This window comes from Labeo rohita, chromosome 7, assembly GCF_022985175.1.
Source record: "Labeo rohita strain BAU-BD-2019 chromosome 7, IGBB_LRoh.1.0, whole genome shotgun sequence".
Lineage (NCBI taxonomy): Eukaryota > Metazoa > Chordata > Actinopteri > Cypriniformes > Cyprinidae > Labeo > Labeo rohita.
The window spans coordinates 35,020,448-35,043,367 of NC_066875.1; the positions used below are offsets into that span (position 1 = coordinate 35,020,448).

Consider the following 22,920-nt stretch of genomic DNA (forward strand, 5'->3'; position numbering starts at 1 on the left):
CTTTTTTTTTTTCTCTGTGGGCGAAATGTCAAATCAAGATGTGTATTAACCATTAAAATTTGTTGTTGCCGATTACAACGCGTGAGGGACGTAAAAAAAGAGAAACATCTTCAGACATGTACTTGTATATTAACCCTCTGGGGTTCTTCGTTTTCCAGTCACACTCAGGACCTTCACGGTCAAAAGTGACCGGACCCCTGAAATCATTATTTTTTTTTTTTCAGTAAAATCAATCAAATGTATTTTTGTTCAATAATATTTTTTCTTTTTTTATGTGGTGTTTTGAGCGAATTTTATGATAATAATTAATATTTATGCAATAATTATGATCTATTTTTTCCCTTTGAATATAATAGAAAATTTTTATATATATATATAATTTTTATTCTTTTTTAATTAATGCTGTATTTCAGTTTAAAGTAGACACCTGGCCTATAGAAAACAATTTTTTGAAGTCAGATTGGTGCCATCTGGTGGTGTAGTGAGCATAATTATCAAGCAATGTCATATTTTAACCACTAGGTGAATGTACTGCTCTCTGTAGAAGGGCTTGTGAATTCTAGTTGTTTTTGCACATATTTGCCTTTGCCTTTGCCTTTTCAGTTTGTGGATTTTAATATATCATATGAGATTATCAAAGACTATTTTTTTTATTATTATTTGCCAAGTTTTTTGTTTGTTTGATTGGTTTAACTGGTAATTTGAAGCGCCAGTTTTACTTTATAATACAGTCAAACCTGAACATTGCATTAGAACATTTCTGTTACAGTCTCATATTTCCCTGTGTGTGTGTGTGTGTGTGTGTTCAAGAGAGAGACATGGTGTGTGACTTTTGCATTTTGGATCCAATGTCTCCCTTTTATTTGATTCATTGATTTTGTTTCACATATTCTCACATTTCTCTGTACAGTATCACCAGTCTCATATTTCCCTATGTGTGTGTGCGTGTGTGTGTCTATTTTGCAACCTTGATGGCTTACAGTCTCATGCTTTCATTGCTGTGCACTTTATTTCTTACATTGATTGCTTCTATTTCACACATTTCCCAAAATTAGCTTTTGAAATGACACACGTTCATTTGTGTGTGTGTGTGTGTGTGTGTGTGTGTGTGTTTGTGTGTATAAGTGTGTGTGTGTGTGTGAGTGTATTGTAGTGTTTTGCACTACTGATGTTTTAGAGAGTCACCCCTTCACTGCTGTGTGCTTTTTTTCTGGATTGTGGCTGATTTGTAGATTGTATGCACAAAAAAACTCTGTATTTTCATATTTTTGCCAATTTCCCATTCATTTCCTATGGCCGGTCATTTTTGACCGAAGGCCCCGAGTGTGACTATTTTTCAAATCCTGTCCCCATTTTTTTTGTGTTCATATACCAAGTACCATAAAAGTCACTAAGTTTCGTACCATTCCGATGAAACTACGATGTTTAATTTTTTTTTTATTTAAAAAATTCCGGTCAGAAGTGACCGAAGAACCCCAGAGGGTTAACAGTAATTATACATACCTTCGCGTCAGCTTTGTTTCATTGATGGTATAATTTGTTTTGTAATGCTTTGTTCATAATTATTAAATACTATTAAAATACTGCCAACAAAAATAAACTCATATTAACACGTGTTCATAATTGTATGTATTTACTGTTTATTGAAACTCTCCCGAGCAGCGTTTTGCGCTCAGATAAGATTACAATGGTCGTAGAGCCGTTAATTTGACATCAGAACGAGTTTTTAAATATCCACCAAATTATCATCATCAGCCCCCTGTCGCTAGGGCTCTAGCCCCGAAAGTTTTTACTCCAGCCCCGAATTTTTTTTTTTTTTTTTTTTTTTTTTTTTGTATGGCCCTATGATTTCCACGGAATTTGTCAAAGTTTGAATGAAATAATCAAAAGTTGGTCACTAAACATAAATCAAGTCGCGATATGGACTATCTGTAAATATTATGCCGCAAAATATTTAAACATGAATCCTGCACGTTCTGCGTGTCTTTTTTGAATGAACGGCGAGGATGCGAGGTTTTGTTTACTGAAGATTGTATTTCCCTATTACATTTTTGAACTGCAATAATACGTGTTACACGGATGCTTATTCTTACACGGTCAGTATGTTGTCACCAGCTGATTCTGTCATTCTTATACAAAGCTTATTTACGACTTCTAACCAAGTAACACTTGTCAGTTACAGTGCACAATATTTGACTTTTATTGCTATTTTAATGACTCTTATATCAGATAAAATGTTTACTTTGTTATCAGATGCTTGTGATTGCTGCCGTTGAGCCCTGTGGACTGTTGCACTCTGAACCTCCACACCCTATCATCCAAACATCTGCTTTCTCCAGTGTTCAGTCCCCTAAAACCCCCTCTCGGCCTTCCGCCTCATACGTGAGCCCAAACGCCAGCGTTTCTACTCCCTCAGTTCAGCCTGACTGTAGTTCTAATGCGGTTGACCATCTTAGCCAATTCAATAATGCATCAAGCAGTTCACCTCTAGTGCCTGAAAAAGCCACACCAAGATCTTCACAGATGACTGGAAGCGAAAGTCAACTGCGGGCAGAAGCAGAACCAGCAGTGTCCAGTCCTATTTCTACTGGTGCAGAGTCACTGTCAGTTTCCCCAAATAAGCACAGTCAAGTTCAGCTGCAACTGTTAGATCATGATTACCTATGCAAAGAACCAAGAATGCTGAAGTGTGTTGTGAATTTTGACAAGATTTATCAATATTTAAGTGACATTGACTCTAAAACCTGCAATTCAGCACTTACCTCAATGGGTATGTATTGTTAAATTATACATTTTGCTTATAATATTCTGTTATGATGTTAAATGTTGGAGTAAATTACACTCTTCATGACCATTTTACACATTGTTCCAGGGATGTGGACGTTAGATCAACTTAAGCACATAGCTCACCAAAAAATCACAATTGATTTGCTTGCCATTATGTCGTATGATGTTCTTTCTTCTGTGGAACACAAAGATATTTTGTCTGTAAAAAGATGTTTTTTTTTTTTTTTTTTAAGTATCAGTGAGGATAAATGTTGTAATGGATTCCAATGACTTTCACTTTATTTACAAAAACAATTGAAACATTCTTCCATATAAGTCACTCAAGTCTTTCATTTTGGGTAAACTATCTGTTTATAGGTAGAATACCAATGAAAAGTTTTTAAACAGTAAGATATTTTTATGTTTTTCTTCTGCTCACCAAGCCTGCATTTATTTGATCCGAAGTACAGCTAAAACAGTAAAATTATAAAATAGTTTTATGTTTTAAAATAACTGCTTTTTATTTGAATATGTTTTGAAATGTAATTTATTTCTGTGATCAAAGCTGAATTTCAAAGCTGAATTTTCAGCATCATTGATTCCAGCTCAAAACATTTTTTTTTTTATCCTTTATGTTGAAATCATTCAAATTTTTTTTTTTTTTTTCAGGTTTCTTTGAAAGTTCAGAAGAACAGCATTTATCAGAAATAGAAATCTTTTGATCAAAAGTGATGATAAAGACATGTTACAATTTAAAGCATCATTTGCTAAATAAAACTATTAATTTCTATCATTTCTTTCCCCCAAAAAAGTTGTATTGACTCCAAGCTTGTTACAAAAACTTTTTATTTCAGATAAATGCTGATTTTTGAATTTTTCTATTCATCAGTGAATCCTGAAAAAATGTACTCAGCTGTTGGAAATATTGATAATAGTAATAATAATAATAATAAATGTTTCTTGAGCAGCAAATCATTTAGAATGATTTCTGAAGGATCATGTGACACTGAAGACTGGAGTTATGATGCTTTGATCACAGGAATAAATTACATTTTAAAATATATTCAAATAAAAAGCAGTTATTTTAAATAGTAAAAATATTACCACTTTTGCCGTATTTTGGATGAAATAAATGCAGGCTTGGTGAGCAGAAGAGACTTCTTTAAAAATATTACAAATCTTTCTGGTAGTGTATGTGAATAGATCTGTACTTTTTTTTTTTTCTCATATTTTCCACATTCCATCCTCAGAGTGCGCAGTGCTGTTGGATATGCTGATGTGTTTGCCTGAGGAGCTCCCATTACTGGACTGTAAGGAGCTTCAACATCACTTGCTCCAGTTACACTCGCAGCTCTCCAAACCTGTGAAAATGCCAGCGATCTCTTCGAACACTGACAGAGATGTCCTACAGGCTAATGTAGCAGATTCAACTGCATTAACACAGAAACTCACAGAACCAGCAAAGGACAACAAAGACTGGGCTACAGCTACCACCTGTCCCCTCAATCCTTTATTAGTTCCAGTAACCTTGCTGAAAAGACCATCCCTTGATTCTGAGAAATGATATGCTTAGCCAGTCGCAGTTGGTTCCTAAAGAGGTTCAGCCTAATTAACATTCTGTGTGGGTCTTATGTTTCTCTTTGCTACAGGTTGAGAAGTTTTTGCTTTCCTTTGTTTGGAAAATGTGTGCATATCAAGTATTCATATTGTTAAATTGATACATACATGTTTACATTTTAGAATGGCTTTGTTAAAATATGTTTGTTGTATAAAAATAAATAAATGTAAGATTAAATATTAAACCAAGTTTCTAAACTTCAAATTGTGGGAAATATAAACCATAGTTTAAAAATTGTACATTTTCGAGATTATCATTACGTGTTACTCACCTCTGATTTAAATCATCTTGACCTGAATGCTGTTGTCGTGCCATGTTGATGAGAGAAATCTAATGTACAAAATACAATGTTTGTAATTGTAAATCTTACATACCCAACCTAGAGATTCACTTACAGAATGTAGCTGGCAGAGGTTGTAGTTGTGGGCCTTTTGGACCCAAAAAAATGCCACGGCTGCCTTTTAGCATTATGGTGCTTTTTAGTGTAGAAAAGAAGAATCATAAACAATACACCAACAGAAGCGTTTACCCCTAATAAAGCATAATCTTTTAGATAAGTAACTACAAAAGTGAGTAATATGTTTACATAACGACCCGTGAGTCTCATTGCACCACAGAGGTCTAAGTACATCAAGTTACGTGATGCTACCAATTGCGACATTTCTCAATACTGATTGTAGAACATCTGATTATCTGCTCGATGTGTGGCTCCCCACCCAAAGTGACCTGTATGACTCACCATCCCTCACATTGTCTGACATATGACTAATGATAAGATGTCTGAGATAAAGGACCTCACTTTGTAAACATTAGGCTCTAAAATCCTATACGCAAGTACCAATCCAATAACAGGTAATTTATGTACAATGTTATGATTTACTTCCTGGGCTCACTTTTTCTTTCTTTCTTTCTTTCTCTTACAGACTTACACTACCGTTCAAAAGTTTGGGGTCAGTACATTTTTATTGTTTCTTTTTTTTTTTTTTTTAAGAAATTAATACTTTTATTCGCCAAGGATGTATTAAGTTAATAATTAAAAGTTTCTTAAAAGTTAATAATAAATAATTTACATTGTTATAAAATATTTATATTTTGAATAAACACTGTACTTTTTAAACTTGTTATTCATGAAAGATTCCTGAAAAAAAAAATCACAGGTTCCAAAAAATATTTGGCAGCACAACTGTTGATATCCAACATTGATCATTCTAATAATAAATCCGCATATTAGAATGATTTCTGAAGGATCATGTGACACTTAAGACTGGAGTAACAGCTGATAAAAATTCAGCTTTTCATCACAGGAATAAATTCTATTTTAAAGTATTTTATATTGTAAAAACATTTTGCAATATTACTGTTTTTTTTTCTATATTTTTAATCAAATAAATGCAGCCTTGATGAGCATAAGAGACTTCTTTAAAGACTATTACAAGTCTTACTGACCCCAAACTTTTGAACGGTAGTGTACATTTTAGTCAAGGACTAAGCTTAAGCCTTGTCTGTGAAACCGGGGGTTAATGTTACTGAATGTAATCTGAATGGAATAAACAGAATATACAGTAAGGAAACACCATTAACTCTGCTTTTGTTGTGTCCGTGAATAGAAAAACATTTTAAAAAGTACCAAAAATAACTAATCAAGAGGCATGAAAGTAATTGGGAACATCATGTATTTGAACATCATGTTCAAATACAAGAACATCATGTATTTGATTGCATTTATAGATGAAAAAGACACTTATGAACAAATATGAATATAATTTATTTTAACATAAGCAAGTGTCAATTTACAAACAGTGTGTGGAGTATAATGATAATAAATAATTTGTGGTGAATATACAAACTAGTTTATATTAATGCAAAGTCATTATGAATAAAAAATACGAAATGATACCTGAAGGTGCTATAACAAAGTGAAACCTATAAAAAATGATAATTATGCAATATGTAATTTTACTACATTGATTGTTATCATAACGTGAAGATAAGCAGGGCATTTCTGAAGTTTTACGGCTTCTCTTCATCATGTGATCAAACGCAATATGGTCAGATGATGTTTGTCAAACATCTGAGGTACAGAAAATATGCACAGTTGTACAATTGCTAAATTGTATGGTATGAGTAGAACACTCTAGCAGCTGATTGAGTTTTGGATTGTTAAACCAAGCAATAGATACATTCAATATGTCATACAATAATACTTGGTGTAATACTTGTTTCCCCACACTTAGAATGAAGTATCAAAAGATGACCGCATGTGAGGTCGGTCCATTCTCATCTGTTAAGAGCAAAACAAAGAATGAGGAATTATGGAAAAACCATCACGGTGCTGTTACAATGCTTATATTCCATAGAATTCAATAGAAAAATCACTGATCAGGTCAGTACCTTCTATGGAAATATGTAATTGACCCTTCGCAAAGACCCGCCCCCTTTCGTTACTGTTACCATGTCCGATAAACCATGGCATGGGGCCAGTTGCATAAACTTAGCCTCTATGATAAGACAGTGCCTGAAGAACTAGTATGACCAACTTGCAACTAGCCAAGTGTTAATCAGTCTTATTTTTTGGATTCAACTTACACTGTAAAAAAAAAAAAAAAAAAAAAAAAAAATTCAGTAAAATTTACAGTAAAAAAAAAACAGCAGCTGTGGTTGCCGGAATTTTACCGAAAAAAATACTGTAGCAATGTTTTACGGTTTTCACTTAAATTTACAAATAGATACAAATAGGTAAATACTATAATTTCATTAACTGATATAATGTTAATGTACCAACCTATTGAAGTACTGAAATCTGTTTTGTACCTTTGTAATACATTTATAACCACCAAAAGCAGGTGGTGATGAGAAATTCACATGATGAACCAAAGCTCATCACAAACAGCTTTTAAATATTAAAGGAGAAGTCCACTTCACATATAATGTACTCACCCCTTGTCATCCAAGATGTTCATGGCTTTCTTTCTTCACTTGTAAAGAAATAGTTTTTTTGAGGAAAACATTTCAGCTTTTTTCTCCATATAATGGACTGATATGGTGCCCCGATTTTGAACTTCCAAAACACAGTTTAAATGCGGCTTCAAACAATCACAAATGCAGTTGTAAACAATCCCAGCCGAGAAAGAATCTTATCTAGCGTAACGATCGGTTATTTTAATAAAAACAATACAATTTATATACTTTTTGATGTCAAACGCTCGTCTTGTCTCACTCTGCCTGGACTGTTTTTGTTCCAGTTTATGACAGTTAGGGTGTGTCGAAAAATCTCATGTTCTTCCTCAACTTCGAAATCGTCCTATATTGCCGTTTTATCTTTTTTGTTAAGGGTGTTTGTTCACATTTAAACTGCATTTTGGAAGTTCAAAATCTGGGCACCATAGCAGCCCATTATATGGAGAAAAATCCTGAAATGTTTTACTCAAAAAACATAATTTCTTTACAACGAAAGAAGAAAGAAAGACATGAACATCTTGGATGAAAAGGGAGTGAGTACATTATATGTGAATCTTTGTTTTGGAAGTGGACTTCTCCTTTAACATATATAGAAGGTGCACAGTGTCATTCACACAAACACTAAACACCATCATGGTAAAACACATGAAACTGAAATAATGCATAAACGTTAATTTAACAACATTAGATGTAACATACAACCCTAATGTACAAAACAAAAATGTGACACAGGGAATTCTGGGAATGTCAGTTTACGGTTATTGACTGTAAATTTTACTTTTACCGTTAACCATTTAACAGGTTTTTACTGTAGCATTTTTACAGTTTTTACTGTTAAATTCACTGTCATTTTTTACAGTGTAGACTAATATTAAATATTAACATTTTTATGTAACTAAAAAAAAAAAAAAACAATAACCAGCCTTAAAGAAAAAAAAAAAAAAATCTTTTATGCAACTGGCCATTGTTTGCACGCAGTGAAAAATTCATCACAGAACAAAGAAGATACTGACAACGACAGACAAGACAGAGCCGGTAACTTTAGGTTTCAAACAAAGTCTCAGCTTTCTAATTTTTTTTTTTTTTTTTTTATTTCCAAAATTCAAACAACAAATACAGTTTTGTGGCTCTTTAATGTGTTGTGACAGATTGCTGAACCGTTCATCTCTTCCGCTTTGCTACTTGAAATAAAGAAGGTATCTTGTTTAAATCACGGAAAGGCGTCAACACACACCATTTTTCAGGTTTAAGTTTACCGACTTTAATTTACTTTCCTTTCAGGTACAAAAATGACAGATCCTGTGTTATAATTGGTCAGATCGCCTGTCAATCAAAATCTCTGCGAAGGGTCAACTGCGTATAGGTCAGAAATTAAAATGTGTTTTATTTTTATTAAACAGATAAGTTAATTAAGAATGATAATTATAGTGGAACCCTTTTGCTGGGTGTAGTAGCTTAGGTTTGTCTGTATTGTCTATTTGTAAGAACAACATATGTTGCTAACTGTATATCTGTGTATAGTACTCACAGACTGATCCCTCTGAAGATTCCGGCGATACATATCAGGTTCAGGTGAAATATTCTGGGTGTAATAATTTACAAAACTGTCCTGCTTATGCATGCTTTCTGCTGGGTATACTGGATTATCATATTTTTCAACTGGAAATGCAAAAAACGGTTGATTAATCAGAGACTTGTTAAACTAGAAAATGAATATCCCATGAGGAAAAAAAGACTACAATGCTCTTACTGCACTCTACATCAAAATAAATATATATTCATGTCTTTCTCTTCAGTGGCAAAGAAATGAAGGGTTTTGAGGAAAATATTCCAGGATTTTTCTCCGAATCATGGACTTCAGTGGTGGCCAACAGGTTAAAGGTCCAAATGGCAGTTTCAACCCAGCTTCAAAGGGCTCTGCACAATCACATCTGAGGCATAAGAGTCTCATCTAGCAAAACAATCTGTCTTTTCTTAAAAAAAAAAAATGTTTATATACTTTTTAACCACAAATGTTTGGCTGGCGCTTACTCTGTGTGCATCTTCACACATTACGTAATCATGTTGGAATACAGTTCTTCGTCTGTATACTTCTGTTAAGAAAGGTTGGGTGGGGTGAAAAACTTCTTCTCATTTTCTCCTCCAACTTTGAAATCGTCCGACATCATTTTACCATGTTTGTAAAGGGCGTTTGACTTTCTTTGCATGTTCGCTTTGTAAACACTGGGTCAGTACTTCCGCTTACCTCACGCGTGACCTTTCCAACATCACGTAATGAAGGCACATATGCGCATTGCAGAGCTAATGCTAGCTGAGAATTTGTGGTAAAAAAGTGTATAAATATAATTTTTTAAAAGAAAATCACTAATTATTTCGCTAGATAAGCCTCTTATTCTTAGTTGGGATTGTGAGAGCTCTTTGAAACTACAGTTTGGACCTTCAACCCGTTAGCTCTCATTAAAGTCCACTATGGTCCACTATAATCCTAGTTTTCCTCAAAAAACCTAATTTCCTTGTGACTGAAGAAAGACATGAACATCTTGGATGACATAGTAAATTATCAGGAAAAGTTTATTCTGGAAGTGAACTAATCCTTTAATATGAACTGTGTATCTTTACACACAGGCTGTCTGGTCAAATATGTGACCCTGGACCACAAAACCAGTCTTATGTTGCATATTTGTAGCAATAGCCAAAAATACATTGTATGGGTCAAATTTATCGATTTTTCTTTTATGCCAAAAAACATTAGGATATTATCTAGGATATAAATCATAAGTAAAGATCATGTTCCATGAAGATATTTTGTACATTTTCTACCGTAAATATATTAAAATTTAATTTTTAATTAGTAATATGCATTGCTAAGAACTTCATGTGGACAACTTAAAGGTGATTTTCTCAATATTTAGATTTTTTTGCCCCATCAGATTCCAGGTTTTCAAATAGTTGTATCTCAGCCAAATATTGTTCTATCCTAACAAGCAATACACCAAAGGAAAGCTTATTTATTCAGCTTTTAGATGATATATAAATCTCAATTTCGAGAAATTTACACTTAGGACTGGTTTTGTGGTCCAAGGTCACATATAGTTTAACTGCCACATTCTTCTTTCTTGACCTCTCAACATAGTTTATATAACATCACAACAGATTCACAAAATAATCCATGATGAAATGTGCCTCACAAAATGTTTAGATCATGATGATGAGAGACCTTAAAATGCCACTTTTCTGCCTCTCTTTCCTAAAGTCATGATGCTACACATAGGAACGGCTTGAAGTTCAGCTTTCCTTTTACTTTTTGTAATATAACCCTTTTTTTGCATTTTGGAATAATACACTGCATCCAATTTGTGATTGCATACCTTGCACCCCTATTTATTCAGGTTAATACCAAGTGTTTATCTAACTCATTTACTGAGACAACAGTATTGTTAATATTAGAAAATTGTGCACAAAACAAATAACCATTTGATGAATGGTTAATATATTCAGGTACAACCTACGGGTAGTAATTGTCGAATAATGCAGAAAATGTTTTTTGGTACCTGTGTGTGATTTTATCTTTTGTGGTGGCCATTCAAAGTCATCCTCTAACCAATCTTTCACTAGATCTTGCTTAATGTCCTTATTCCTGTGAGACAGAAAAAAAAATTATAGCCAGGAAGACTTAAAAACACATTTGTTCATGAAAACACCCTTTTTTTCCAACAGACATATCACACTGATATAGTCATGTTAATAAATCGCACAGGATGGTATAGCCTTCATATATTTCAGTGGTACAACTAAATACACAAATAGTATTAGAAAAGTATCAAATTAACATCAAACATGCTTATCTGGTCTTGAGAGCAGCTAATTGATTATTTCAGAGCATTCGTTACACAAATCCTTAAGATCTGATGCAAGACACCTGACATAAAAAAACATTACTGAATTAAAGCAGTTTAATAAAGTGCATGAAATTACTTACCTCTTCATCGTTCGTTTGTTTAGTATGAGATAAGCTGTCATGAGTGCTACAATTATTACTGCTACGCCAGCCACTGTTCCCAATCCAGCATAGAATCCAGTTTTGTACACCTGTAAACTGCAACGATCTCCCAAGTACCAGAAGTTATCTTCATGGCGGCAACTAGAGTAAAAAAATAAAATAAAACATTGCATACTTTTGTGCAAAAATATTCTTTAAAGAATATAAAAGTAAAATAAAAGTACATACTAGCAGGATGGGCCCTTCTCAGAAACTTCACAGCTGCCATCATTCTCACAAATTATTGCATTTTCATGAGCTGCACTACATTGAGATACACATGTCCAATTGCCTTTCAACTCAACTGCTTGAAAATAATCTTCGTAATTTTCAGAAAAATTTGACATAGCATTTGTACATATTGTGCTGACTGTGGAGAAAAAAAAAGTAACAGTCACAATAAACAAAATAAAATACATCTAAAAAAACCATTCAGACACTTACACAATCCCTTGATTTTGATAAAAATCTTATGTTACTTTAGCCTTCAACTGTCAAAACTTCTCCTGTAAGATTTCCTTGTATTTTTCAACATCTATTATTTCTTCTCTTTTGACACAATGACCTACCATTAAAGCTAAAAAGCAACCCCACAACACCATGCTGCCAACACTGTCATTTGATGTAAATATGGCGTTTTTAATGTGTGGGCAGCATCAAATTCTCACTTCACGTATTGTTGTGCATTTCAGTTGAGAATTGATACCCTTCAAAACAGGCCAATGACCTATGCAACTTTTTTTGGCTTTTTAAAATTATTATTGGTCTCTTTAGCTCCCCTAACATATGTAGCATGTTTAAATATACATCCAACATCAACAAAGTAAGAACATATTTTGTGTAGAGTATATAATTCAATAAAATGAGACAACTAATTAATAGAATATAGAATAATTTACTATTCTTCTTGCTCCTAGCACAATAAGTTAACTGAAAACTCACCATCTAAAGGAGTCTTTGATGCAGCGACTGTATTAATAGTAAAATTTGCATCTACAGTTGAAAAAAAGAATTAACAAACAGATTAATAATGCAATAACCACATGGAATAGACCACATGGAAAGTGCATATGACAACCTACCAGTACTATTTCGTATGTCATTAAGGATGTCCAGCACGTCCTTGACCCCAGTGTCATAAGAAGTGTTCATGGCCTCATTATTTTCAATGTTAAGAATGACATCATGATCAACTTTCAGACTAAGATCACTTAAAAAAAAAAAAAAAAAAAAAAAAAAAAAAAAAAAAAAAAAAAAAAAGAAGAAGAAAAAGGGAAGGAAAGGAAATGAAAGACATACGGTATGAGACAAAAAGGTATATGTGTAGTGTTTCAAAAGCTGTAAGTTTGGGTTCTTTTGGATCATTGGTATAATCAAAGTCCCTTTCAAGGAAAGTCTGTTCACTTGGTGGCCATATTTGCAACGCCTCGGGGCAGCTCAAACAAGACCAAGTCCTATCGAAATGAATGGGGGAAACCTGAAATCTCAAAAACTACCCTATGAACTTACAATTAAATTACATATTTCAAATCAGAAACAAAATCTGGAATAAACTGCCCCATGAGTGTTGTTTCTTATGCTCAAATAGCGCTAAAAACACTTATTTTTCAGGCTAGTCCAGCCAATGCACATGCGCGCTTATGACTGCTCATGCCCATTGACTGGTCCAGCCTCAGGTTTCTATATGAACCGAAGCTTCCAACAGCTGCTGCAGTGATGCAATGACTTGCAATGACTTGACCAATCAGCGACTGGCTCTTTCATTTAGAAGGTGGGACTATTCCGCCATATTGTGCGTTGCATTTTCTCCCATTCATAAGTATACCATCTTTGTACTTCTATAATCTCTGATATAATACAAGGTTTTGACTGATTTGTTTATTTAGAAGTATTTGTTATACATTTTGGTTTTTTGTATTTTGTACTGTTACCTAGTAGTTTCCTTTAAGGCCAAGCTTCTTTTTCCTCTTTGGCTATCTTGTAATGGTCCACCAGCACTTTAACATTAAAAAAAGAGATTGAATTAAGACTTGAATCAGACATTATATGGGCAAAATATAATTACAAAATAGCTTGTCCTGTCAAGGCAGTTGAATTACCTTAGAATTATGTTGTCCACACGTGAAAACCTGGGTAATTCAGCTTTATATTTGGACACCACCTATAATTTAATAAAATACATTTGTAATATTTCAAGCCTAAACATTTATGACCTCCACTGTACAAAATATTGTTTGTGAAAGTCTTGAACACTTACGTCACTCTTAAAAATACTATATAGGTAACAACTTATCAAACAAAGAGGGATCTGCAAACTGATGTAACTAACTTCACCTAAATTCCTGTACTTTTAATTAATTGGTCATTTTTTATAAATGTATGCCAATGTAACTTTTTAGTCACCTCCCAAAGTATCTGGGCAATAATATTTAAGTGATCAAGCCACCTAAACCACAATACTTACTGATTTATTGAATTTTTCAAAAATTCTTTATATTCTTCCGACGATGGGTTTTTATGGGCTTCTTTAAATTTTTCTTTCATTTCCATCGTAATATTGACTTTCCTTTCAATGACATCTAAAATAAAAATAGAGGGACATTTAAAAGACAAATAAGTATACAACTTTCAGAAAACATTTTTTAGAGTAGTAAAAAATAATAATAAAAAAAAAAGTTTTTGTTGCATTTATAAACATTGCAGCTATGCCATTATTAAACCACACCTTTATGCAAATTTGAACATTTTTGAAGGCACTACATTTTACTTAATGAAAAAATCACTGGAAAAAACAACTGCAGTCACTTTAATTGTGGTGAACGTAAAAATGATATTGTAGCAAAATTAATCTGGAGAAACTGTCATATCAAAGCCACACTGATGTGGAATTGCAGACAAGTTAATAATTAAATATTTTTTTTTTTCATTATTACCAAAACTTTAATAGACAAACCTGGTACTACTTCAGGTAAAACAATATTGCAGACTCTCCCAAAAAAAACCTGCCAGACAGACACAAGCCTGATTGTTTGGTTGTGGAGTTCCACCATTTTCACATTTAATGGCAGGTGTGGTAGTTATATCATCTTTTGCAGTTGTGAAATCAGCTTTAGTTGAGCCAGGATATGGAGTAGATGGACTGTTTTCTGTCACAAGAGTGGTGACAACTGTAGTTGCAGTGGGATCTCCTGAAGTTAAACCAGAAATTCCTGTTGTACTATCAGCTGGAGTTGTAGACGTTTCTGCTGTATTTGGAGATTCACTGGTTGCAGTGACACCAGTAGTTGCTGAAATATCTGATGAATCGGTGGAGCCAAGTGTAGTTGCAGTGGAATCCACTGAAGTTACACCAGTAATTCCTACTATATAATAGGTGAAAAACAGTATGTGACAAAAGTAGCATGTTCGAATTCACTGGACTTAAAAAAAAGAGTGGCAAAAAGTACCCAGATAACCTACTACTGCCAGCAGCGAGATTCTGAAATGCTTATCTGACGGACACTTTACTATCATGAGGTGACGAGAGAGGATTTGTGGATGGCAGTGAAGCGATGCAACTGACGCTGGTAGGTCACGCGATAACCCAACAATACAATGATTCCACTCAGTAGTTCAATAAAATCCAAGACCTGAAATGGATAAGATAGGGGAGACATCCAAAACGTGTACTGTAGATGTGCCTCCAGGAAACAGGGTTGGGAAACAATGGGTAAAGGACCCCTAATAAAGCATAATCTTTTGGAGTGAGGAGCACTAAACAAGTGAGTAATACGTTTACCAGTGAATCCTGTTGCACAACAGAGGTCTATGTAATGACGCCATTTGCAAAATTTCTCGATACCAATTATAGAGCAGCCGATTATCTGTTTATGTGTGGCTCCCCACCCAACATCCTGTCAAGGTAGTTGAATTGCCTTAGAATTATGTTGTCCACACACGAAAACCTGGGTAATTCAGCTTTATATTTGGGCACCACCCGTAATTAAATAAAATATATCTGTAATATTTCAAGCCTAAACATTTATGACCTCCACTGTACAAAATATTGTTTGTGAAAGTCTTGAACACTTATGTCACTCTTAAAAATACTATATAGGTAACAACTTATCAAACAAAGAGGGATCTGCAAAACAAATTCTTAAAAACACGCTTTTTTCAAAACAAATTCTTGACCTGTAAAACTCACCATCCCTCACAATGTTTGACATGCGACTGATAAGATATCTGAGATAAGGCAACTCACATTGTGAAACACAAGGTTGTAAAATCAAATACACAAACAGCACTGCAACAGCAGTCAATTCATGTATTATGATATGATTTACTTTTATTTGGCTTTTTTAGGGGGGCAGGGTGGGTGCCGGGCTGGCAGGACTTGTAGAAAATAATAAAACTAAATGTAAGGTAGAGGTAGAATATACACCAAGGAAGCCCCATGAGCTGTGCTTTTGCAAAAAGAACGTATGTATTTGGTGAATTCTGAGTGAATTTACAGTTTAAAAAAAGACAACTAAAACAATTGAGAATATAGATAATTTATTTTAACTTAAGCAAGTGTCAATCTACAAACAACGTGTGAAGTATAATGGAAATAAATAATTTGTGGTTAATATGTAATTTATAAAACAATTCATATTGATGCAACTTGACATTATGACTAACAGTAATAAAACATTAACCAGCACTTATAAAAAATGATCACTCTACACTGTATTATTATATTACTACATTCATTATTTTAATAACAGCAGAAGCGAAACAGAACTTTGATAAAGTTTCATTGCTTCGCTTCATAATGTGATATGAGGTACAGAAAATATGAACGTGTACTACCTTGGTAGATTTTATGGTGCAAATAGATCTCTCTCGCAACTGATTTGAGCTTTGTTACATCAGGATTGCATATTTTTAAAGAAAAAAGCAATAGATACATTCAGTATGTCATACATAGCCATTCTGCTTGTTTCCATGCACTTAGAACATCACACTTAAATATCAAAAGATGTCCGGATCCGAGGTCTGTCCATTCTCATCTGTTATGAGCAAAACAAATAATGTGGAACCATCAAAAAACATGACAGCAATGATGTTACAATGTAACACTGTTACACTCTGTGTCCTGCAGAGTTTAGCTCCAACTTGTCTCAACACACCTGCCTGGAAGTTTCTAGCTGTTCCTAATAAAGGTTGATTAGCTGGTTCAAGTGTGTCTAATTGGGGTTTGCGCTACACTCTGCAGGACACAAGCCCTCTAGAACCAAGTCTGGGCATCCCTGGGCTAACACATACCTTCATACAGAAATATGTAGTTGTGCAGTAAAAAGTGTAGTAAAAAACGGGGTCAAAAATTTAAATTGTCCTTCATCAACCAGATAAAAGCTATTGTTGGAAGTAGTAGCTTTAGATTTGTTCATATTGTATGTAAGAATAATAGATGTTGCTAAGTGTATAGACCAATTATCTGTTTGTAAACATTTGGCATGCGCGTGCAGCATGGTTGCAGAAAACCCGGGAGAGATAGCCATTATGGCTAGGGAATTACACAGATATGGTACAAAATACTTAGATTTAAAAAGAGTATAGATTATATTGATCAAATGTCATTTTCAAAATGTTATTCACATATTACAAGAGCTTCTCACCCAGCGATAAGCACTGTTATTAAACGAAATTGACGTTAGACAGTGGGATAGTCTTACAGATCCGAAACAGGGATGACGTTTTTGTGGGCGGTTCAAGTGGCAGTCTATGGAACCATGGAATAAACGAATTTAAAAAGGTACATTTTATTTTAGATTTCAAAATTCTGGCTTTATTTTCGTAATTACGAGATTATATCCCACAACTCTAGAGGAAAAACAACTTGTCATTCTCTCTTTTTCCCTCGGCTCAGAGTTTATATCCCACACTTCTGGCTTTTTTTCCCTCAGAATGAACAAACTCACTAGTTTTGTCAAATCAAGTTATAAAGTCAGAATTAGGAGATATAAACTTGCATTGTGAGAAAAAAATCAGAATCAGAACTTTTTCAAATAAAATAATGGTGTTTTTTAAGAATTAAAAAAAAACAATCTAATTTTTGAGGTTCACAGTGAACACATCGCAACCATGTGTGGGAGGGCCCTGATGCAAAACACAGCTATACAATATAGTTCAAAACAATGTGCGCAAATAAATGAAACACATTTAGACATTCAGAAAAACACTCCCCTCCCTCCAAACACAGCTCTCATAGAACAGGAGACACCTAATGAGCCAAAATGCTTTACATTTCTTGGAATAATAATTTCTCAACATTAAACATCGATTGTCAGTCTTTACTCACCTGTTTCTTGTGGTTTCTTTTTTTAAGATCCATAAAAGTAAATAGTGAAAATTACATCGCTAATGTCATAGCATAGCACAGTTTAATATAGCGGGGCAGATTGTAACACAGTGTTACAACGCTCCTCATGAGCGTGACTGGAATTTAAAACTGGTTAGTGTCTTCTGCTGACTTGCCAAACATTAATAAACTATCTAAACTGATAAATAACAGATTGGTGATTAAAATAATAGCATGTTTGTGTAATTTTAAATGAATACTAAAAACTGAGATCAAAAATTTACTTCAGATATCTTCAAAAGACTTTTGAATTTTGGCGCACTTTTTTTTTTTCTATGGCAACTAGTAAATACCGTAAATTTGGTTATGCTAGCCTGTCTGGAAATATTTAAACCACGTGTGTTACAATTAACCCCGCGTTAGTTCGTGCCCCGCGCACCTCTACAAAGCCTGGTTTACTAATAATTAATAGTTTAGCATTCAAATACATGGTGAATATGGACACATTTAATTGGATTCATGCCGAATGAGAGAGGTAGGCTGCGTGAGAACAACGCGTTTGGTTTCAGTTTCGCTTTAAATTAGCCTAATTCGTTTTGGCTTGTTTAGCAACTTATATATTTCATTCTTGTTTTGTCCCGAAAACCGTTCAAAATAGTCTATAGGTTAGGTATTGTGTTTATTGTTTGTACATTATAACATTTTGCTTTATTTACCGGCATTATTTATAAATGTAATAATTTTGTGCTTATCTGTGTTTAACCTAAACTACAAACAACGTTAATGTAGACCTACATACCAGTAGCCTATCTAAATATGATTTTTTTTAATTTTATGCTATATAGACCTACCTCCTCACCCTCCACTGGATGTATAATGAGCAGAAATAAACTACATGTTGGTATTTTATAATGCCTAGTCATACTTCTGTGGATATTTTGGTGAAAGTAGTGTAACGCATTACAATTCAGAGACATTAATATTGCAACTGATTGTAGTCATTGTAACTAATTACTTTTAAAAGACAGTAACTATTAATATATAATGTATTACATTTTTGGAAGTAACTTGCCCAACACTGTGTAGGGCTAATAAAATACATCCCCTATGAACAGCATATGTGAATATTATGTAGACCTATTGTTTAAATCAAATTTATGCTTTACAAGTAGAGTAATCATAGTTTCATCAGTTTTCATCTATAGTATGTCCGTTTAAACATCCGCGGTTAGCTTCAAATTGCGTCTTTGACTACAGTGTTCTATACAAATTATTTGCATTCCGATTTTGACATCAAAAGGCACAAAAATATTTTTTCCCTCTTATTCCATGGATTTTACACATTTATCTCCACTGGTTACCAGTGTTTTTCTGCAACCACTATGCGCGCACAGCTTCAAGTGACATCACTGTGACGTCTACCCAAAATTGGTCTATATATGTGCATGTTCTCAGTACTCACAGACGGATCCCTCTGAAGATACTGGAGATTAATATCTGGTCCAGGTGAAAATTTCTGCATGTAGGATCGATCCGCAGAGAATTCTGGTTTATTTATTTTGAAACTTCCCTGTTTATGTGCCTCTCTTGGCGAATATACTGGATTGTCATATCTGTCAGCTGGAAATATAAATAAGGCATGATGACTAATCAGAAAATTGCTAAACAGGAAACCATATATTCTATGAGATAAAAAAAAAAACTTTTATACACAGCGCAAGTTTGTTTTAGATCAGCCTATACTGTGCTCTGCATCAAAATGAAAACAAGGTTTCTAACTTGCCTAGAAACTATGTATATGCTTAAAAAATAAAGAAGATCTTTACATGTAAAATAAAAAAGCGTTCACACACGGACTGTCAGGTCTCAATATAGTTTATCTGGCCCATCCCTCTCTCTTTGCATTACAATACAACAGGACCTCAAAAATAATCCACACCAAAAGTGTTGGCAGGCACCTTAAAATAAAACTTTTCCACCTCTCTTTCCTAAAGTTATGCTGCTACACACAGACAGCACAATACCAAATGTGCTATCTAACTAATTTACTGAGATAGCAGTACTGTATTGTTAACTGTGCATAAAGCAAAAGCAAATAATAATTTGGTTGATGATTCAAATATTTAGTTACTGTCAGGTAACAATTGTTGAATGATGCAAAATGTGTGTGTGTGTGTGTGTGTGTGTATATATATATATATATATATATATGTATATACATACCTGTTTTCTCTTGTGGTGGCCACTCAAAGTCGTCTTCTAACCATTCCTTGACTAGCTCTTGCTTAATGTCCTTATTCCTGTATGACAAAGAAATACAGTTATGGACAGGAAGACTTAAAAACATTTTATCCTAAGAACATCCTCTTTTTCCCAATACACATTGACATAAACATTTACAAAACAAGAGAACATGCTGTTTTCAGTAAACCTAAAAGATCACATAATCACAGATTTTTTGGGGTAGGGCAAATCAGGAAGTCAGGAAATTCCTGATGTTATTTTCAGCCCACTGAAACAAATCTGTTGGTCTGGTTTGTCTGCAAATCCATCAGAAACAGGATTTTTCAAATTTTACATGAAGTTTATCAGGAGATCCTGCAGGCTATCTGTCCACCCACTGACTGACAGTCAGAGTCCTGACTTCAGCCTGATTGAAATGCCTTGGCATGACCTCAAGACCGCACAACACCAGACATGCCATATAATTTTTTAAATTAAAACAGTTTTCTAAAGATGAAGTATGAAATTAATTACCTCTTCACTGTCCGTTTGTTTATTATAAGATAAGCTGACATTATAGCTACAATTAACACTGCTATGGCTGCCACTGTTCCCAATCCAGCATAGATTCCAACTTTGTGCACTTGTAAACTGCAATCCGTTCCCAAGTACCAGTAAGAATTAGTTTGGAGGCAACTACAGGGGAAAAAAAAAACATTATACATGTTTTTACATTTTCTGAGAAATATCTGCACATATTTGTTACTATTGCTTTGTAATTGCTTTAGTTTTATTTTGTTTTCATTTCCAGTTCTTTAGCCTGTACTTGCAGCAGTATTTCTTGATCACATAAACTATTCAACGTGATCTCATGATAATTCATACGTATTTGACCTAAAATGCGGTTCTATAAAACGTACATTTACTTACTTTTTTACAGACACTAAACGTACAATACTGACGTATTTACAGCATTTCAATGTACAATACTGAAGTACTGACAACACCTAAAAATGAACAATTTTACTGACTTGCAAATTAATCCTTATGAATACTGAAATTGCGGCAATAATTTTATTATTATTATTGTATTTAGTTTTCATATCAGTGGCATTATGCTTTTAATTGCATAATTTACTTGTATGTAATTTAGAATTAGTTAGTCATTTGCCTCAAGTAAAGTCATAACATAATGATATCTTTGCAAATCATTAGCTAATGATTAATTAAAGCAGACAACTGAAAGTTGAAATACATGGCTTCAACCCATGGTGGTAATTAACACATAAATTTACACTATTGGTTAATATAATACGTTATTAGGGAATTAATACATTATGACACATTTAACTAATAACAATTTATTGATTACTTAATCTATGAATCATGTAGAATCATCTGTTGCTGATGCAGTAATTATTAATAAATATACTGTAAAAAACAAAAAAAACAAAAAAAATTGTTGAGTCAACTTAAAATAATTTGTTACCCTGCTACCTTAAATTTTTAAGTTCAGTCAACTTAAATAAGTTTAGTCAACTTAAAATGTTAAGATCACTTCACTTAGTGAAAGTGAAAAATTTGGTTTGTTAAACTTAAAAGCTGAGCTTGTTACCCAGCCGCTTTCAAATTTTAATTTGAATGAACTCAAATATCTAAGTTGTCACTTAGTACAACTTAACATTTCAAGTTGATTAAACTTTTTTTGAGGCAGCCAGGTTACAAATTATTTTAAGTTGACTCAACTAATTGTTTTTACAGTGTAGTTTAATTCTTCATGAGTTATATATTAACTCATGATTATCTGTGCATTTGTTAAGCATGAATTAATGCATATTTGTGCACCTGTATTGTAAAGTATTACCAATATCTTAATGATATAAAGGATTCGTAAATATTTTACTATTTTTAGCTAAAAATACATAGCCATTTTTATGTTTTAAATGTTAAAATACATCCAAATTGTACATTTCAGCATCAATAAAAACATACGTTTTTGTGCTTCTAAACATTACGTACTAATACATACGTATAAACAATGAGACCAGGCTGAAATATTTTATGCTGCCAGAATGATGACAATGAACTTTGACATTGCTTACACAGAAATATAAGTATCTACTCATAATTATTTCTATTTTCAAGCTAGTCATTTAGCAGGTGCTTTTGTTCAAAGCAACAGTACACTTATGATGGGGACAGACCTTTCCCATCTAGATCTTTAACCACCACACCCTCTAACTTTCTTTGTCAGTAAAGTCTAAAAAAATATCATAAAGAAAATAGTTAAATAAAAGTACATACAAGCAGGATGGACCGGCTTTAGTAACTTCACAGGTGCCACTTTTTGAACATCTTTTTGACTTAGGATGATTTATATGGCATTGAGTCACACATATCACTTCGTCTACCATCTGAACTGCTTCATAATACTGCCGGAAGTCGACAGAAATTACTTCAGCATCTGTGCACACCTCTTTAAACATTGGAAATAAAAAATATTAGAAATAAAAAGTGTAAACAATAAATCAAACATACAAACAAACAAACAAAGTACAAACAATTCACTTATTTTAATACAATATAGTTGTATATTAATTTGCCCTTGTGCTTAGAACTTGCTACTGTAGTTTTTTTAGCTTCTCCAAAAGTACTGTTGGTCTCTTTTTATAGTTTCTCTAGCAAGTCTCTACTTTTGTTCACTGACACCTAGAACCTTTTTAGCCTTTTCTATGTAGTGTTTTTGTGGTTTAATAGCTTCTAGCTCCTGATAACAATTCAATTATTAGAATTGTGAGTTCAACTTGTTTATTCTTTGTGCCCTTTTTCTTATTTGTGCACTTGTATTTTATCTCTAACTACTTTGTAATTTAGATGCAGATGCCAACTGTTCTGCTTTAAGCAGAAATGTAACTAAAAACATGTAGCACATGTTCATCAAACATTATTAATTATTATTATTTCAGTTGGTTATTTCTATTTATTTATTTT

At 33.5% G+C, this 22,920-nt stretch overlaps 3 protein-coding genes across 52 annotated transcripts in view; 1 reads left to right on the forward strand and 2 right to left on the reverse strand.

Moving 5' to 3' along the window:
- Positions 1-2,146: 2,146 nt before the first annotated feature.
- snapc2 (small nuclear RNA activating complex, polypeptide 2) lies at positions 2,147-4,782 on the forward strand. The gene is made up of 2 exons (XM_051114216.1): positions 2,147-2,770; positions 4,017-4,782. The coding sequence occupies exons 1-2, from the start codon at positions 2,254-2,256 to the stop codon at positions 4,328-4,330; spliced, it is 831 nt and encodes a 276-aa protein (XP_050970173.1). The 5' UTR covers positions 2,147-2,253; the 3' UTR covers positions 4,331-4,782.
- A 1,350-nt stretch (positions 4,783-6,132) lies between these two features.
- On the reverse strand, positions 6,133-14,733 carry LOC127167868 (mucin-3B-like). Its single transcript, XM_051114218.1, has 11 exons — positions 14,335-14,733; positions 13,846-13,960; positions 13,481-13,542; positions 13,313-13,378; positions 12,464-12,591; positions 12,324-12,374; positions 11,571-11,751; positions 11,322-11,483; positions 10,894-10,979; positions 8,871-9,001; positions 6,133-6,665 (listed from the first exon to the last, which is right to left on the reverse strand). The coding sequence occupies exons 5-11, from the start codon at positions 12,531-12,533 to the stop codon at positions 6,615-6,617; spliced, it is 732 nt and encodes a 243-aa protein (XP_050970175.1). The 5' UTR covers positions 12,534-12,591; positions 13,313-13,378; positions 13,481-13,542; positions 13,846-13,960; positions 14,335-14,733; the 3' UTR covers positions 6,133-6,614.
- A 1,167-nt stretch (positions 14,734-15,900) lies between these two features.
- The window catches only part of LOC127167864 (uncharacterized), a 28,117-nt gene continuing 21,097 nt past the window's right edge, over positions 15,901-22,920 (reverse strand). For all 50 annotated transcript variants that reach the window (XM_051114178.1, XM_051114181.1, XM_051114171.1 and 47 more), the window contains 5 exons: positions 22,234-22,405; positions 20,464-20,625; positions 19,930-20,006; positions 19,169-19,326; positions 15,901-16,414 (listed from right to left, as the gene is read on the reverse strand). In XM_051114178.1, the coding sequence (XP_050970135.1) occupies positions 16,370-16,414; positions 19,169-19,326; positions 19,930-20,006; positions 20,464-20,625; positions 22,234-22,405 (614 nt within the window). In that variant the 3' untranslated portion in view covers positions 15,901-16,369. The remainder of the gene's footprint in view (positions 16,415-19,168; positions 19,327-19,929; positions 20,007-20,463; positions 20,626-22,233; positions 22,406-22,920) is intronic.

Bases quoted from the DNA above. Each gene is read 5' to 3' on its own strand.
- snapc2 (XM_051114216.1), top strand. From the start codon at position 2,254: ATGCTTGTGATTGCTGCCGTTGAGCCCTGTGGACTGTTGCACTCTGAA. The intron at 2,771-4,016 runs GTATGTATTGTT...TTCCATCCTCAG, and splicing joins TTCAGCACTTACCTCAATGG to AGTGCGCAGTGCTGTTGGAT.
- LOC127167868 (XM_051114218.1), bottom strand. From the start codon at position 12,533: ATGAACACTTCTTATGACACTGGGGTCAAGGACGTGCTGGACATCCTT. The intron at 9,002-10,893 runs GTACCAAAAAAC...TTGCATTTCCAG, and splicing joins AAAGATAAAATCACACACAG to TTGAAAAATATGATAATCCA. The intron at 6,666-8,870 runs GTGAGTACTATA...TGCTCTTAACAG, and splicing joins ATCTTCAGAGGGATCAGTCT to ATGAGAATGGACCGACCTCA.